General features: G+C 47.2%; 2 protein-coding genes across 4 annotated transcripts in view; both read left to right on the plus strand.

Annotated features, from left to right (window-relative positions):
* PKD2L1 (polycystin 2 like 1, transient receptor potential cation channel) overlaps window positions 1-8,791 on the plus strand; it is a 57,401-nt gene extending 48,610 nt beyond the window's left edge. Inside the window, 10 exon segments of the mRNA XM_073793744.1 lie at window positions 166-394; window positions 1,073-1,240; window positions 1,423-1,604; window positions 1,902-2,022; window positions 2,879-2,977; window positions 3,187-3,308; window positions 4,461-4,587; window positions 5,361-5,479; window positions 5,733-5,856; window positions 6,528-8,791. Of these exon segments, the coding sequence (XP_073649845.1) occupies window positions 166-394; window positions 1,073-1,240; window positions 1,423-1,604; window positions 1,902-2,022; window positions 2,879-2,977; window positions 3,187-3,308; window positions 4,461-4,587; window positions 5,361-5,479; window positions 5,733-5,856; window positions 6,528-6,671 (1,435 nt within the window). The 3' untranslated portion in view covers window positions 6,672-8,791.
* Window positions 5,733-16,028, plus strand: BLOC1S2 (biogenesis of lysosomal organelles complex 1 subunit 2). Of its 3 annotated transcripts, none has more exons than XM_073793705.1 (5): window positions 5,733-5,856; window positions 9,530-9,646; window positions 12,995-13,114; window positions 13,790-13,894; window positions 15,202-16,028. In XM_073793705.1, the coding sequence occupies exons 2-5, from the start codon at window positions 9,604-9,606 to the stop codon at window positions 15,231-15,233; spliced, it is 300 nt and encodes a 99-aa protein (XP_073649806.1). In that variant the 5' UTR covers window positions 5,733-5,856; window positions 9,530-9,603; the 3' UTR covers window positions 15,234-16,028. The 3 variants fall into 3 exon arrangements, with proteins under 3 accessions (XP_073649806.1, XP_073649807.1, XP_004321005.2); XM_073793706.1 differs by lacking the exon at window positions 5,733-5,856 and adding an exon at window positions 8,970-8,992; XM_004320957.4 differs by lacking the exon at window positions 5,733-5,856 and adding an exon at window positions 9,014-9,165.
* Window positions 16,029-16,515: the final 487 nt, after the last annotated feature.

The raw sequence follows: 16,515 nt of genomic DNA on the forward strand, positions 1-16,515 counted from the left end.
GGTCCCCGTTCCCTGCCTTCCCTCCATCCATGGCTCCTGATTCCCTTCTCCTCTGCTGGAGACCCTTCCCTAAACTTGTACCCTATGGTGGGGGTGGGGAGGGGAGGGGTTGGGTAGAACTGTTCCAGCCCAGGCCCTACCAGACATCTCCCCCTCCTCCCACAGACTGGTGGTGGAGTTTCCAGCTACAGGAGGTACCATCCCATCCTGGCAAATCTGCACAGTTAAGCTGATCCGCTGTGTCGGCAAGTGGGACTTCTTTATCATTGGCTGTGAGATCATCTTCTGCATCTTCATCTTCTACTACGTGGTGGAGGAGAGCCTGGAGCTCCACATCCACTGGCTTCGTTACCTCAGCAGCATCTGGAACATTCTGGACCTGGTGGTCATCTTGGTGAGAGACAGATATCTTAGACTTGGGACATATGGGGTGGTGGAAGGAATCTACCCTGATAGGGGCTCCAAGTTCTTCCTTTTGGAGTCCCAAGTCCTCCTTGTGACTTCTGGTCAAATCACTGAGTAACAGCTCCCTAAACCAAAGGCTGATGTTCCCCTGGCTCAGCCCTGGAAAAATCCTGTCTCTATATCCCCTCTCCCTCTGGCTTATGATCCAGGCCCTGCTCTTTTATTTTTGTACTTGATATTAAGTTCCTCTTCTGTCTCTTGCCTTCATGACCTGTTCCCTTGACACCCCCCGCCTTTTCTCTTCACCCCTATTAAAATTTTCTGCCTCTTCATCTTCGTCACCTTCCTATTAACAGGACACATTAATTTCTGACCAAGGCTGGGAAGTGGTGGGGGAAATAAAATTGCTTGGCTCCATTTCTCCATGGTCCTTTACAACCTACATATTTACCACTGGCCCTAAAGCCTTCTCTTGGGCTTTAAGACGTTCCCCAATCATCCTATCCTGTTCCTTTTGAACCTGAGATAGTCAACAACTCAGCAGGGAAGGATGTGGTTTTTCTCCCCACCTGTCTTACGCACCGTAGCTCACCCCTGGGACCTCACTGTTGAACTTCCCTTGAGATCCTCTTGACTCTCTGACACCCCCCGGGTCCTGTTGTAACAGCTCTCCATCGTGGATGTGGGCTTCCACATATTCCGAACCCTCGCGGTGAATCGGCTGATGGGGAAGCTTCTGCAGCAGCCAAACACGTATGCTGACTTTGAGTTCCTCGCCTTCTGGCAGACACAATACAACATGAACGCTGTCAACCTCTTCTTTGCCTGGATCAAGGTACCCTGGGATTCCTCACCCCCAGCAACACCTCAGGGCACGCGTTCTCCCTTCCTCAGGACTTGTCTCATTTTCCTTGTCTGGTGTGGCAACTCCTGTGGCCCCCTTAGGCCCCTGGGATGGACCGTTCCAGGCTTTTCTGTTTTCTTCCCTAATTGCTTGGTTCAACGTGGCCCTTCCAGATATTCAAGTACATCAGCTTCAGTAAGACCATGACCCAGCTCTCCTCCACGCTGGCCCGCTGTGCCAAGGACATCCTGGGCTTCGCCGTCATGTTCTTCATCGTGTTTTTTGCCTACGCCCAGCTGGGCTACCTGCTTTTTGGGACCCAAGTGGAAAGCTTCAACACTTTCATCAAGTGCATGTGTGTGTTCTGCCCCTTCACTCCTCCCTGGCCCCTCACCCTCCAGCTCTGTGGATGTGTGTATCCTTGGGGCAGCTGGGTATGTGGACGTGGGCGTGTCTGTGCTTAAGCATCTGTGTGAGTTCCTAGAAGCCCTGGTGTGTGTGCTCAGTGTCTCTGCACCCTGTTCTGTCTCCATCAGATTGGGTGGAGGTGCAGGGACGGGTCTGAGTTCACTGAAGAGCGGTAGGAAGGAAATTGGGATGGGGTCAGCGTTGTGGTCAGGCTCTGGGTGAGTCCCAGACCCCGGTCTCTAAGTTTCACTCAGTTCCGGATCATCCTTGGGGATTTTGACTACAATGCTATCAACAACGCCAACCGCATCCTGGGACCAGCCTACTTTTTCACCTATGTCTTCTTCGTCTTCTTTGTGCTCCTCGTGAGGGTCCCTCTGAGGGGTGGGGATTTGGGAACCTGAGGGGTGGAGACGTGGATGGCCTGCAGGGTGGGGGTTTGACCCCCCTCCATGTTCTGCACTAATGATTATGATGGGTTTCTCAAATCAAGGGTGGAGAGGTGGGGGAGGGAAGAGCTTCCGGATCTTCTGAGAGCTGGCTAATGTGTGGTCAGCACAGTTAGGCAGTTTGCACAGTATAAGGAAATCTGCAGGCTCCCTCACTAAAATCAAACCCCTATCCTCCAAGGATGGAAGGAGAAGGAAAAGTGCCTCATGAGGAGAAGAGACTGCCTCTAGAAGCTTCTCCGCCTATTCTCTAAGACTCCCCTTCCTCTGGGGATCTCTGGCTTTTTCTACTACCACTGTTTTGTATTTGCTCTCTCTCCCTGCCAACCATGAAAGATCTGGGTTTGATTTTTATCAGGAAAGCCAGTGTGTTTCTTTATTTGATCAGTGGATGGGGATACAGACATGGATTGGGGATGGATGGTAAAGAGAGCACAATTTTACTCTCACTGTGGAAAGTTTCTGGCTTCAGTGACTGGTGGACTCTTACATGGAGGGGGTCTGTGGCATATGTTGGGGTATCTTTGTGGTCGTTACTGCAGCAGTTGAGTGAGGACACCGGTTGATGAGGGAGCATGACCCATCTGTAACAGAATTGTGCTGAAAGGCTGGGCTCTGGGGACCCAGAGATGTGGGGATTAGTGGGCTGCAGAGCTGGGCTGAAAGCACTGGCCCTTTTAGAACATGTGTCTGGGACATTAATAGGGTCAATGGGCTCGATGCTGTTAATGGGTCTGGGAGTAAGGACCCCAGTCCCTGTTTTATCCTCCAGAATATGTTTCTGGCCATCATCAATGACACATACTCAGAGGTCAAAGAGGAGTTGGCTGGACAGAAGGATGAGCTACAGCTTTCGGACCTCCTGAAACAGGTGACTACTTGGTCTCCTTGAGCCACACATGTGCATCAGGGCCCAGGTCCGAGGCTCTGTGTCCTGGTCTGTGCCTGACTGGTTAGGGGCCTGTGCCCATGTGTGCCTTCAGCTTATCCCTGGGATCCTGTCACCCTGTGGGTGGGCGTGGGAGTAAGAGATGAAGAGGAGGCTGTGGGAACTGGTGCCTGTTTCCTTTCCCCTTCCAGGGCTACAACAAGGCCCTCCTGAGGCTGCATCTGAGGAAGGAGCAGGTTTCAGACGTGCAGAAGGTCCTGCAGGGTGGGGAGCAGAAGATCCAGTTTGAGGATTTCACCAACACCTTGAAGGAGTGAGCACCCAGAGATCCAACCTTCCCTGACATTGGTCTGTAAGTCCTTGACCCTCAAGCATACATCCTTTGCCTATAAGCCTCTGACCTTGGACAGTGGGCCTTTGACCTTGGCTTACAGGCCTTTGACCTTGGTTTATAGGTCTCTGATCCTGACCTTCAGAACTGTGCCCTTGGTTTAAAGGACTCTGACAATGTTCTATGATATTCTGGACCTTGTTGAACAACTCTTAGGACTAGTGTAATAATGATACCCTAATCATCATATACGTCCCTCATTCCCAACTAAGATCAGCATAAAACTCTGATCTTACTTCTATGCTCCCCCACAAACACAGGTCTATTTCCTTAGCCATCCTCTCCCTGCTTCCCAGTTAAACATATTAACAAGCATTGAACAAATATATTGTGAGCACCAGCTGTGAGCCAGGCACACAGTTGAATGAGACAAAGTCTTTGTCCTCCAGGAGTTCATAGAGTCTGTAAGCAAATAAACAGAATCACTGAACAAGTTCCACAATAGAAGTAACTAGAAGAGAGGGAGCATGGGGTAATAAAAGCATATACAAAGGCAAAGAGGTATGAAATTGAGCAACATATACAGGAGTAATAAGTAGCTGAGCATTGCAAGGTATCAGATGAAAGGTCGGGCAGAGCAGATGAGGCCAGAGAAATGGGCTAAGGTCACACTGGGAAAAGCCTTGAACACCACTACTCTATTCAAAGAATAGGGTGCCCAGGAGGGATTTTAAGCAGGGAAGGGGTATATTTAGTCTTGTACTTTAGAAAGGTTAATTACTCTAATTTCATTATGAAGGATGGATTTCAGGGGAAGGGAAGACCATAGGGCAGGGGGTGTGGGGGAGAGGGCAGGTTATCTGGAGGCAAAGAGATTTCGCAGTAATTCCTTTAGGAGATCATGAGGGCCTGAACCTAGTCATCAGGAGTCAGGGAAGGAAGAAATAGAGTCAAGTGATTTCTTGGGGGGTCAAATCGCTACATCTTGGATATCCTGGCTTTCTCGTGTGGCCGCCTTCTTCCCTAGAGAGCAAGGCTCTTGCCAGAGTCTAGCAAAAAAGAGTGGGGAGTCCATAACGGAAAGCTCCCAGCCACGGCAGGTCAGAAGTCATTTCACCACCATGTTCTCCTCAGGCTGGGGCACATAGAGCATGAGATCACTGAGCTCACGGCTGCCTTCACCAGGTTTGACTAAGATGGGAATCACATCCTGGATGAGAAAGAGCAGGAAGAAATGCGGCAGGACCTGGAGGAGGAAAGGGTGAGCCTGGCTGGTGGACAGGCTACAAGGAAACTGCTCACCCTACCCTCCCTGCCAGCACACCTGGAACACAAGCCCAAACTGGAAGTCCTCTGACAGATGGGCAGGAAAGAGCTCTCTAGAATAGTGGTTCTCAAACTGCTGCATATTAGAACGCCCTGGAGAGCTTTAAAAAAATCCTCATGCTCAGGCCACACACCCTAGACCAGAATCTCTGGGGGAGTTGGGAGGCCCAGCCATCAGTCCTTTTTACAACCCCCCAGGTGACTGCAGTGCATAGCCAAGGTTGATCACCATTGCTCTAAAACGTCGTCTTAGGGAGAAAAGGACCAATTGTCTGAGAATCCCTGACAATTCCTTCTGAGCAGCTGCCTCCTCCTTGGGGTTCTCCAACTCTGATCCTTAGCTGCCCCTGCTATGCCTGCTTCATCCCTATCCAGTATAGACCAAAAAGCCAAGGGTAAAAGGAACAGTGCCAGGACACTGTCCCTGCTCTCCCAAACGGAGTTGGCTTCTAGTGAGCGCCTCATTCATCAATGCTTCAAGGAGCTTGTGTTTCGTTTCTTGTGGAGGTGATTCTCTCCCAGAGGTTAGGCCAGCTTTGTGTTCAGCATGACCATTCTGATTCTGTTGTCTCCAGAGTCTGAGAGGGAAGGGGAATAGCAAGCACTGGAGCCCGAAGCCCGGTCCCGCGAGCCTGGTAGAGCAGGTGATGGAGCAGGACCTGATGGCTTCCCAGTCGTCTTCTCCCTGCTCTCTGACCTCCTGATCAGGTGGCCCTCACTGCTGAGACTGAGAACCTGCACCGGTCCAGTGTGAGTAGCCCACCAGGCGAGTCGAGTCCAGAGGCTGCCAAAGCAGGTGGCTGGGTTTCAGGAGAAGAATTCTACATGTACGTGCAGCCTGGGGGCCCGGGGCTGACTGTGTTTATGTCATCCTACCTTGAGCTTCTTTCCACAACCTTCCAATTCCCTGTACTACCCCAGGGAAAACCCCTCTCCCCCTTTAATTCTCCTGACAAGGCTGGGCCTTACCTTCCTTGCTCCCATCCAGACACACGCTCTTCTGTACCCCCTATGCCTGGAATCACCCAGCCCTCCACACACATATTTCTGCTCCCTTGGTCTCTCTCAAATCTTGCACAGGCTCACAAGGAGAGTTGTGCAGCTGGAGACTGTCCTGGAAGGAGTCATGACCCAGATTGATGCCATGGGCTCAAAGCTGCTGACGCTGGAGAAGAAAGGGCAGCTGGCTCCCTTTCCAAGCATGGTGAGTGATCTCTCACCTGGATCCTCTCGGCTCCCACAGTTGAATTCTACCAGCTTTTCCACTCAGTGGGTAGAGGCAAAACATTTTTTTAAAAAAATACATTTATTTGTTTTTGGCTGCGTTGGGTCTTCATTGCTGTGTGCGGGCTTTCTCTAGTTGCGGCGAGCGGGGGCTACTATTTGTTCCGGTGCACGGGTTTCTCATTGCAGTGGCTTCTCTTGTTGCGGAGCACGGGCTCTAGGCGCACAGGCTTCAGTAGTTGTGACACGTGGGCTCAGTAGTTGTGGCTCGCAGGCTCTAGAGCACAGGCTCAGTAGTTGTGGTGCACGGGCTTAGTTGCTTCAAGGCATGTGAGATCTTCCCGGACCAGGGCTCGAACCGGTGTCCCCTGCATTGGCAGGCAGATTTTTAACCACTGTGCCACCAGGGAAGCCCGAGGCAAAACATTTTTGAAAGACCAATGTTTCAGGCTCCTGGGGCAACATGTTCCTAGTAGTCAGTGAATCATGGAGGTGGGGGTTGGAGGGAAGACCTGAAGTTGGTTGCTCTGGCCTTGAGGGCAGCCTTAGCCTCTAGGAGAGTGTCTGGGGTTGGAGAAACAGATCCAGGTAAAAGGAAAAGTGGGACACAAACTCCTCCTCCAAATGACCTGTCATTTTTTCTTCCAACAGCGGGAACAAGGCATTTGGGAGCACCTGCAGGCAGCCCCAGCTGTGACTCCAGCCCCCTGGGGACTCCAGGGCGGGCAGGAGAGTGGTGGGGGAGGGGTCCTAAAGCATCAGACAGCAGGCTGCTCTGTCACCACCTCCCCATAAGCCCCCTCAGCACACGCCCTCCACTTCTAGGGCAGCAGGTCCCACCACTGCTGCTGCTGAGTCCCGCCCTGTGCCTGGCCTTCTGAGCCAACGTTTCTGTGTGTAACTCTGTGAAATACCTCCCGCTGGGCCTCTCACTCCCTGTGCTCTGAACTCTGCTGTGATGACTTTTTTTAAAGTCAATAAAAAATAATAAAGGAAAGGAGGGTAATAACTTTCCTAAGCATCTGGATAGCCATGATTTGTGAAAAAAGTAGAAGCTGAGAGAACAGCAATATCTAGATGTCTTCCTACTTGCCAGTGAACCTTTTCCTCTGTGCATCTAGAGATCTACTGCCAGTACCCATGGGGTTCATGTCTTCCCTATAGGGTTTCCCTGTGAAAGAGAAGGGGAAGCCAGAGAGGACACTTTCTCTTGTGGGGAGAGTACAATGTTGCAGAGGAGTTGGAGTGGTGACCTCCCCTAGCCTTCCCCAGCAAAGTCCAGGAAAATGGGCTTCCCTGGTGGCGCAGTGGTTGAGAGTCCGCCTGCCGATGCAGGGGACATGGGTTCGTGCCCCAGTCTGGGAAGATCCCACATGCCGCGGAGCGGCTAGGCCCGTGAGCCATGGCCGCTGAGCCTGCGCATCCGGAGCCTGTGCTCCGCAACGGGAGAGGCCACAGCAGTGAGAGGCCCGCGTACTGCAAAAAAAAAAAAAAAAAAGTCCAGGAAGACTCAGTGGAAGAGCCTACCTCCAGACATGTCACTGAACACTGAGGGGGCTGTAAACCAGGACAGAGATGGAGCCTGAGGAGAAGCTGGCAAAGAAATGACCTCAGGATTCCGAGATATTTGGATAAAATGTGGGGGACTCTGACTCTCTTCCATAGGACAATGTGGGTTTGCCTGGTGATTATCAATAAAAATCCTTAGGAAAACCAGGACTTTGCACTTGCTTCGGGGACTGCAGGGGAAAGAAGAGAGTCCGGAACTGTGAACCATCCTTGTACCTGGGCTGGAGAAAGCTCATCCCTGCTGGGAGGTGTAGAGTTGAGGCAGTGACAATGTGAAGAAGCTGGCTGCCCCAGGAGTTCTGAAAGAAAAATTTCTGACTCATAGGAATAGTTTGAAATAGTGGACACTACCATTGGAGGGAGTGGAGACAGTGACCTAGGGAGGCCTGGTCCTTAGAGTGAAGAGATTATGGTGTGTGTGTTTGTGTGTGCATGTGTGCGCTGTTGGGTGTGGGCAGTGAGAGTGCAGATGGAGGATAAGTAGGAATAAGACAAACAACTCCTACACCAAGATTCCGGATGTATAGGCCTGCATCCTGAGACCTGATATCTATCCCCTCTCTCTGCCCCTGTGACCTTTATCCCTCCCTCATTCTGCACCTTCCATTGCTCTCCAGTTTCTTTTTTCATCCATTCCCTTCGCCCACCTGCATTCTCCCATCCCATCAAATACAATCTATACACCCAGAAGTCTTGTGAAACAGCTGAATGCAATTAAGATAACCAGAGTGTATCCTCAGTCCTAAAAAATTATGATCTAAGCTTTCTTCAAGAAAGGCTGTTTCGGGACTTCCCTGGTGGAGCAGTGGTTAAGAATCCGCCTGCCAGTGCAGGGGACACGGGTTCGAGCCCTGGTCTGGAAGATCCCACATGCTACGGAGTAACTAAGCCCGTGCGCCACAACTACCGAGCCTGTACTCTAGAGCCTGCGAGCCACAACTACTGAAGCCCACAAGCCTAGAGCTCATGCTCCGCAAGGAGAGAAGCCACAGCCATGAGAAGCCCATGCACCATAATGATGAGTAGCCCCCACTCGCTGCAACTAGAAAAGGCCCATGCGCAGCAACAAGGACCCAACACAGCCAAAAGTAAATAAACAAAGAAACGCTGTATCAACCCAAGAGATGTAGGTGCCAGACTGAAGTTTGGGAAAAAAGGTCCAATGAGCCGATATTAACCTAGGACATAGGAAGGGAGAGTATTTCGGCTCAGGGATAATGCCCGAAGGTTTCCCAGAGCCTAGATGAGACTATCTTCAAAAGCAAGGATTCCTTGAGCAGTCTTTCAGTGACTAATAGCAGCCAGGGTGAGGATTCTCTGGGGAGGGGCTAACTTGTCTCTGGTCATTTTAGTCAGCAGGCCGCACTGGGCTCGACCCATCCCAGAGAGGTCTTACTAGGCTAGTGATTCCGCCAGGGAGTGGCCGCAGAATTGAGCGCATCCTTTGTTCCAGACATCGGACTCTTGGCATCTGATCGACTCACGAAGCTTATTTTAGCTTCAAATTCGGCTTGGTGCCTACGCTTGGCTATCACTCATTCCTTGCGGTATGGCTTAGCCCAGAAGCGCAGAATCACAGGGCAATGAACTCCGGGCGGGGAGGGCGGGGCACGCCCGGCGCGCATGCGCAGGCATCCCAGAACCAGAAGCAGCACGGGGCCGGGCATGGCGGCGGCGGCCGAGGGTGTCCCAGAGACCCACCGCGAGGAGCCCGTTCGGGGTATGCGGAGTGGATGGGGACGAAGTGTCCAGTGGGAGGCCTGGGGCTCTGGGTTACGGGCCCGAGGTGCCTGGCGGGAGCGGGCAGGTCGGAGGGGCGCGCCTGTGTGTACGCGTGTTTGTCCTGTCAGGGCGACTGAGAAGCTTTGGCCGCGGGGTAGAGTGTGAGCTGAGGCCGGTGCAAGGGAGCAGAGTTGGCGTGTCAGGTGGGGCAGGGACGAAGTGAGGGACTCGAAATTACGGCACATGGAGAATGGAGCCGATTTGATGCAATGAGGCCAGGTGGAGGGATGTCGGGAGAGGCGCCTGTGGCTGGATTAGGACCAGGGCAGGGCGGGACACTTACTCGTTCTCTTTTGATCCAGATGATGCCGCCGTGGAGACCGCTGAGGAAGCAAGGGAGCCCGCTGAGGCTGACATCACTGAACTCTGCCGGGACATGTTCTCCAAGATGGCAACTTACCTGACTGGGGAACTGACGGGTGAGGCGGGGTCCGGGTTGATTCCGCTAGTTCCAGGCGCCACTCGCTGGAGCTGGGGTTTGGCCCTGGTAGGCCTGTGAGGTGCTTTAGCAGCCTCAGTTTGCGGCTCCCTCCCTAACCCCACACACCTCGAAACATGCCTGGTGGAAGTTTGAGGAGGTCAAGAATGAGTAGGAAAGAAGTCCATCCGTTCCCTGGAGAAATTCACGAATTACTTTCAGCAACACAGGATAAACAACGAGGTCCTACTGCATAGCACAGAGAACTATATTCAATAGCCTATGATAAACCATAATGGAAAGGAATGTAAAGAAAAAAGAATGTATATATACGTATAGCTGAATCACTTTGCTGTACAGCAGTGATTAACACAACACTGTAAATCAACAGTACTTGAATTAAAAAAATTCGGTACAGAAACACATAAGAATACTTAATACAGCCCTGCAGGCCTCCGTAGTGTAGACTGAGGCTGAGAAAACAAAAAAGAGTTCATCAAGAAGTGCTCCTTTGGGGGAGGTGCATTTTGAACAGGGCTGTAAAGCGATTGATTGGCCAAAAAGTGGGAAATGACTGGTGAGTGAGGTGGTATAAGCAAGCAGTTTGTTGGCTAAGCAGGTGTATTTACGAGGTTACCGGGAAATGGGGAGTGACCTGCAGATTTAAGGATCTATTAGGTTCGTCTCTCCCACCCTTTGGGACATGATTAATTTTTTGGTCCAGTGTGTATTTCCAGGTGAACACATGACCCATGTGTGGAGGAGGATCTAAAAAATGAAGTCTGGTCCAGTGTGGCTTTTCATAAAGGCTGTTATGTTGTTTCACTTCCCCAGGAAGTTGCTGTGAGCTAAATGTATGAACCAGAATGTATGGGAAAATGCTTGGTGCAGAACAGGAGGGGTTGAGTCTCCAACAGCCTATTTATTTATTTGTTTGTTTATTTCTGAGCAAAAGAAACCAAGCAACAAAATCTAGATTTTTTTTTTTTTGGCTTTTCTTTAAAAATTCCAAAGATTTGGCAGTAGTAGTCCCCCATTCTTGCAAGGCTCTAATTGGCTAGAGTTGGGCATTGTCTCCTTTAAATGGACCAGCGCTGTGCAGTTTGTCCCCAACTACTCCCTGTTTTCTCCCTTTAACTGAGACCTGGTGTCAGTTGCCATTTATTACTGTTCTTACTGTTGTTTTTTTAGTAGTGGTACAGAAATGGTTTTCTGTACCAATGTCTATCAAAATTGGTAAAGTAAATGATAGACTAAGACTAAGAGGATCATAGGTTCCAAGAAGTGGGAGAGTGTATTTCTTTGTAGAAGTGAGTAATCTTGCATTTAAAATGCAAACACCTGGCTTGCTTCACTCATTTACATAATATTGTTGGCTCCTGGGTATTTGAGTGTGTGACCCTTGTTTGAGAGAGACTCATTTGATAGCAGTGAGAGTATGGATATGGAGGAGACACAGAAGAGCAATATTTCAGATGAAAAGTAACCGTCTTTGACAGAGTGATGGTAAAAGGAATGGGGAGGGGAGCATGGATGCAAGAACATTATAGAAGTGGAATTTATAGGACTTGTCGAAGTGGGTGTTAAGGGATGGGAGCAGCTTAAGATGTGTCTGCAGTTTTAAGCCTGGGTGGTGTCATCAGCCAAAATAGGCAGGTTGGAAAGAGGAACCATGTTTAGTGTGAAAATAATATTTTCAGTTTTGACTTGGCTGATTTTAGTTATTACTGGGACACTCAGGTGACTGTTATCAAGACATCCAGGTGACTTCAACATGTGAATCCAGAGCTCAGACAGTGGTCAGAGCAGGAGAAACAGATTTGGAAGTCACCTGCATAGCAGAGTGAGTTGAGGCTGTGCAGAATGAGACTGCCAGGGAAGACCATAGAGGTAGGTAAGAGGACCTGGACTAAAATCTCAGGGAATGCCTGTACTGGGCAATTAATTTGTTTTTATTAACAGTACTTAAAGTCCCTAAGTTTCCAAATGATTTATTACAAAATGAATTTTAAGTGGATTGTAATTTCCCTATGATTGTCATTCTTACCTATACAGATACTTTTTTGAGTTTGAAAGGAAGCTAGCATAACCCTGGGAATGCCCATGGAAATGTGCCACCCATGTAAACATCAGCCATGTGTCACAGCTGAGGGAAAGTTGAGAACTGATAGTTAAGGGGGTTAGATGAGAAGAGATCTGGTATAGAAACTCAAAAAGAGCAGTTAGAAAATGCTATAGCAGCCGAGGGAAATGAGTGTTTCATGAAGAGAGAGAGATCAGTAGTGTCAGATGTTATGGAGAGGCCCAGGAGTATAATAACTGAGAAAAGGCCATGGATTTGGTGGTTCAGAGAGCACTGATGACCTTGGAGCTTGTCATTTTTCTGGGTGGTGGGGACAGAGACCAGACTGGAAGGGTTTACATGAGTGAATGGTGAGGAGTAGGAAGCAGTGAGTGTAAGCTACTCTTTCAGAAGGGTTAGCAGTGAAGCTCCTTTGCTTTACTGAGCAAATGATGTAGGTGTACAATAGAGGGAGTGCTTTTGGGCTGGAGGAAACCGGAATATATTTCTAGATAGAGAGGAAGGTGCCAGGATGGAGAGAGAGTTTGGAAGGGCAAGGGAAAGGAGATACTGAAGAGAGGCCCTGAAGAGGTAGAAGGGTTGGGATCGGCGCACAGGAGGAGGAGCTGTCGTGGCGAGAACAGGAACGCTTCCGCCTCTTGAGAAGACACTGGGGTACAGAGAAGTTTGGAAGTGAGGCAGAAAGATTGAGGCAGTTTATGTAAGTGGGCTTGGCTTTTGGGAAAGTTGGAGTAAAGGCCATTTGCTTTGAGTAGGGATGGGGAAGGGAATTGAGGATGTGAGAAGCAGGCAAATGGTTTGGAAGCCAGTGTATAAAATGGAGTACAGAATCACAAGTAATAAATGAGTTGCTAAGAAGTGTTGAGGTCCTAGTTGACTTTATATATATTTTGATATATATATGTATTTATGCTGCAGTCTGCCAAATTATATGTTTTCATGTTGTAGAAGTACCAAGACTGTTTCACCTCCCTTTTCTTGGTACATGAGTTTATCATTTTCCTTTCTAACTAAGATCCTGAAGCTTCTGGATTTTATTTGGTTTAAATAGTTTGCTGATTGTTGCCTGAATTTCTGCTTAGACATTTAGAGTACATAGGCTGAGTATAAATGTCATAGATCAAAAGTGGCCTGCTTCTTTGACAATCCCTAGGTCCTGCCTTGAACTACCATTTGGTAGTTAATTCCACATTCTAGTTATCTAAAAAGATCTTAAAGGCATCACATCTTCTGTTTTGTTTTTTTTTTCTTCTGTTTGTTTTAAAGCCACCAGTGAAGACTATAAGCTTCTGGAAAATATGAATAAACTAACCAGCCTGAAGTATCTTGAAATGAAAGATATTGCTATAAACATTAGTAGAAACTTAAAGGACTTAAACCAGAAGTGTAAGTAATAATTTTTTACAATTAAACGTGTTTGTATTTAATGTTCTTTTGTGCTTGGGGCAGTGGAGAAGGGAAGGGAACATGGCCCCTGTCCTCAGGGAGCTCATTTTCTAAAAGTGAATTAGAAAATTAAGGTGAATTTCTTCCATTGTGAGGATTAGCATGCTTTGGTGGTATGGTTATTTCTGCTTCTGAATCTTGATTTGATCTGTTTATTCCTGGAAAAACAGTGAATTAATTTAACAGTGAAACCTATAAAGGACTACTTTATAAACAGAAAACCAGAACATCTATAATTGGAAAATGCTACTTTAGACTGGTAGAATATATTTCCCCATTGACTTATACTTGTGTTCCCTGTCTTTAGGGCTCTCCTTCTTGGTCTGGGAGTACCCAAGAAACCGAATCAGTAACGTAAAGATTGCTTGAGGAGCAAGGAATTTAAGAGAGGAAAACCAGTAGATGAGAGAGACTTAACTTTGTTTAGGTCACCGTCATACCTGATCAGCTAGCTACTGTCTTCTACGGCGTCTGCCTGCTAGTGATCAGAATCATGTCACTCCACCCACTCTGTCTTAGGCAGAGCTGGAGAGACACTAGCATGCTTACTTTCCACTTTTTTCTGCACTCCTTGTTGATGTTGTATAAACCTGTGGTCTGTCTTTGTTTTTAAAGATGCTGGGCTACAGCCTTATCTGGATCAGATCAATGTAATTGAGGAGCAGGTAGCAGCTCTTGAGCAGGCAGCCTACAAGTTGGATGCGTATTCAAAAAAACTGGGTAACCATTTTTATTTCTGTTTTGATTTGATGAGTACCCTCCTGCCAGTATGACCTTATATAATAAGATGGTTAACATTTATGGTGTGCCTACCGTGATCTATTTTAATCTTCACAAAACCTCTTGAAAGTAACGTTTTATTAGTGACAATAATAAAATAACATTTCCTGAGTACTTAATGATATATCAGGCACTGTTCTTAATATTTTGCGTCTGTTATGTTTTTTATCCTTCAGTCTCTGAGGTAAGTACATGATTTTTATCCCCATTCTATTGAAGAGGAAACTGTGGTTGAAGGGGTTATAACTTGCTTAAGGACACAAAGCTAGTATATAGAAGAGCTGTATTTCAAACTAGGTCTGATTGATTACAAAGCTCAAGGCTGAAGCATCTTTAATAACGTAGATACATGTCTTAAGAAACAGAGTAGTCAATCAAGGCTTTCTTGAAGGGTTACTTTTCCTTTAAGGAGGAAACTGGCACTAGTACTGATGCCTTGTTAATTGACTCTGGCTCTTATATCCATGATTAAAAATAATGCAGTTGTTTTTAGCCTAGATATAATTTACAGATTATTTTATTTTTATCATTGACAGTAGTTGACTACTTCAAAAGATTGGTTTGTAGCAGACTGAGACATGCGTGGCGGTTAGCAGTTTCATTGTCCACAATTAAATTTACTAAATGGTGACTGTGAACTTTAGAAGGCCTTGTGCCAGATGCTTTCAAGGTTTTAAAGAAAAAGGGAATCCATAACATTGAGGTTTATTTGATGGTCTTTTAAATTTCTGTATCTTTCAAAATTGTTTTCCTAGAGTGAGGGGTAGGGATAAGAAAATAAAAGGTGAAACATACTTCTTGAAAGTCCCAGTCTGGCTCTCAGAGGGTGCCTGGGACAGAGCCTGGAGAGGCCATTTCCTGTGCTTTGTAGGGCTTCTGGTGGCTCAAGTGCCAGTAGGTCTGCTTAACCCTGGTGGAGCATCTGACCAGGTACTGTTGATAGGGTTAGAGCTTAGGGAACTCATGTTAGGTGCTCAGTTCTGTGTGTGTATATTTGACTCCTTAAGTTGTGCACATTGATTATATTTGGACAGATATCCAAATATCTGTCCTTAGCTAATATGAGAGTTGCCATATAGGTATGCCTATAATTTGGATACAGTTTGGACAGCTAAGAGGACTGGAGTTAATAGATATTTTTTAATGTAATAGACGTTTTTGAATTTACCTAGAAATGCTAACTGAAAAGTATCTTTGTAAGAGCCAATTTTAAAAGGTATAACTTCTTCTCCCTCTTCCCCCTACAGAAGCCAAATACAAGAAGCTGGAGAAGCGATGAAAAACTTATTCCTGTGGGACAAAGTCTTTTTTAATGTGGGAAGAATGTTTTATAAGACCTGAATCTTGAGGCTGATGAATTGTCAAAACTCCTCAAAAGGCAGCTATGCTGGTTGTCCCAGAAACTTCACAACATTGGAGTAAACTGAAGGACTGTGGCTACTCCTGGAAGAACTTCTTCTGAGTCAGAATCCCTCAAAAACTCACGCTTATAACTCCTTACCTTTTACTTGAATGCTTCATCATCCATTCAGGACAGAGACTCTCTCAAATTTGCATAAACCTGGACTTGCCAGTAGAATCAAATGAGCAGGCCTGTTTTCCCTGGTAGCAGTTGATTACTACATTATTTTCTCAAATGGTTGGTTTTTGAGTTACTGCGTAACTGGTTGTTTTTTTCTATTAAGGATGTAATGTATTGCTAACAAGATTCTAAATTTAAAAAGGAAAACAAAACAGTCTTGTTCTTGACAGTTTGTCACCTTGTGAATGTCAGTAATTTACATTTCCATAACATTGCAAATAACAGAAAATCTTAAAACAATTTCAGGCCAAGTCTTCTAGACTGAAGAGAAACAGTGAAAGGAGTGTTGTTGCAATAGTTTGGTGTATGTGATGGGCCCCTCCTGTCTGTTCTGTGTATGAGTCAGATGGCTGGGGATGGATATCATCTTGGCATGTGCTCCCTTTTGGAAATATAAGGACAGGATGTGTACGTGTGTGTACGTGTTAGGTGGGGAGGTAGGGCTGCCACTCGGGCTGCTACTCATTAAATAAAGCATTTTTATAAAATATCTTCCTACTGTGTCTGCAGGGTCAGTGGGGGCTCGCAGGGACCTGTTTTCCTTTCAGACTAAAGACATCAGTGGATGGAGGATACTGACTGACCAGTCTAGTTTGGAAGACAGTCAACCAAATCCAGAGTTGGGTGTTAGTGGTTAGGAAGGTGCCTGAGGTCCCCAATTCCATCTCCAAAAGAGTTCTTAATTCTGTTTTTGTCATTTCCCACCATTTAAGTTCTAGTCCACCATCATTTATCCCCTTCTTCTCTGGACTATTGCTGTGGTCTTACCTTACATATCCCTCCAACCTGCAGTCCAGGCTGCTGGCAGACCAATCTTTCTAAAATGTAAACTGGCCACATTTCTCCTGCTTAGATTTCTTTCATGACTTCTCCTGGCCTCTTTGAAAAAGCCAGACTTTTTAAACTTAGAAACCAAACTTTTAATAAGTATTTCGTATTTTGTATTTCTGAGGGTGAACTAGTCTAATGTAATTCTCTT

The sequence above is a fragment of the Tursiops truncatus genome, chromosome 16 (genome assembly GCF_011762595.2).
Source record: "Tursiops truncatus isolate mTurTru1 chromosome 16, mTurTru1.mat.Y, whole genome shotgun sequence".
NCBI lineage: Eukaryota > Metazoa > Chordata > Mammalia > Artiodactyla > Delphinidae > Tursiops > Tursiops truncatus.

Excerpts from the sequence above, each read along its gene's own strand:
- BLOC1S2 (XM_004320957.4), top strand. The coding sequence starts at position 9,069 with ATGCGCAGGCATCCCAGAACCAGAAGCAGCACGGGGCCGGGCATGGCG. Across the intron at positions 13,115-13,789 it reads AAAGGACTTAAACCAGAAGT|ATGCTGGGCTACAGCCTTAT; the intron begins GTAAGTAATAAT and ends TTGTTTTTAAAG. Across the intron at positions 13,895-15,201 it reads TGCGTATTCAAAAAAACTGG|AAGCCAAATACAAGAAGCTG; the intron begins GTAACCATTTTT and ends TTCCCCCTACAG.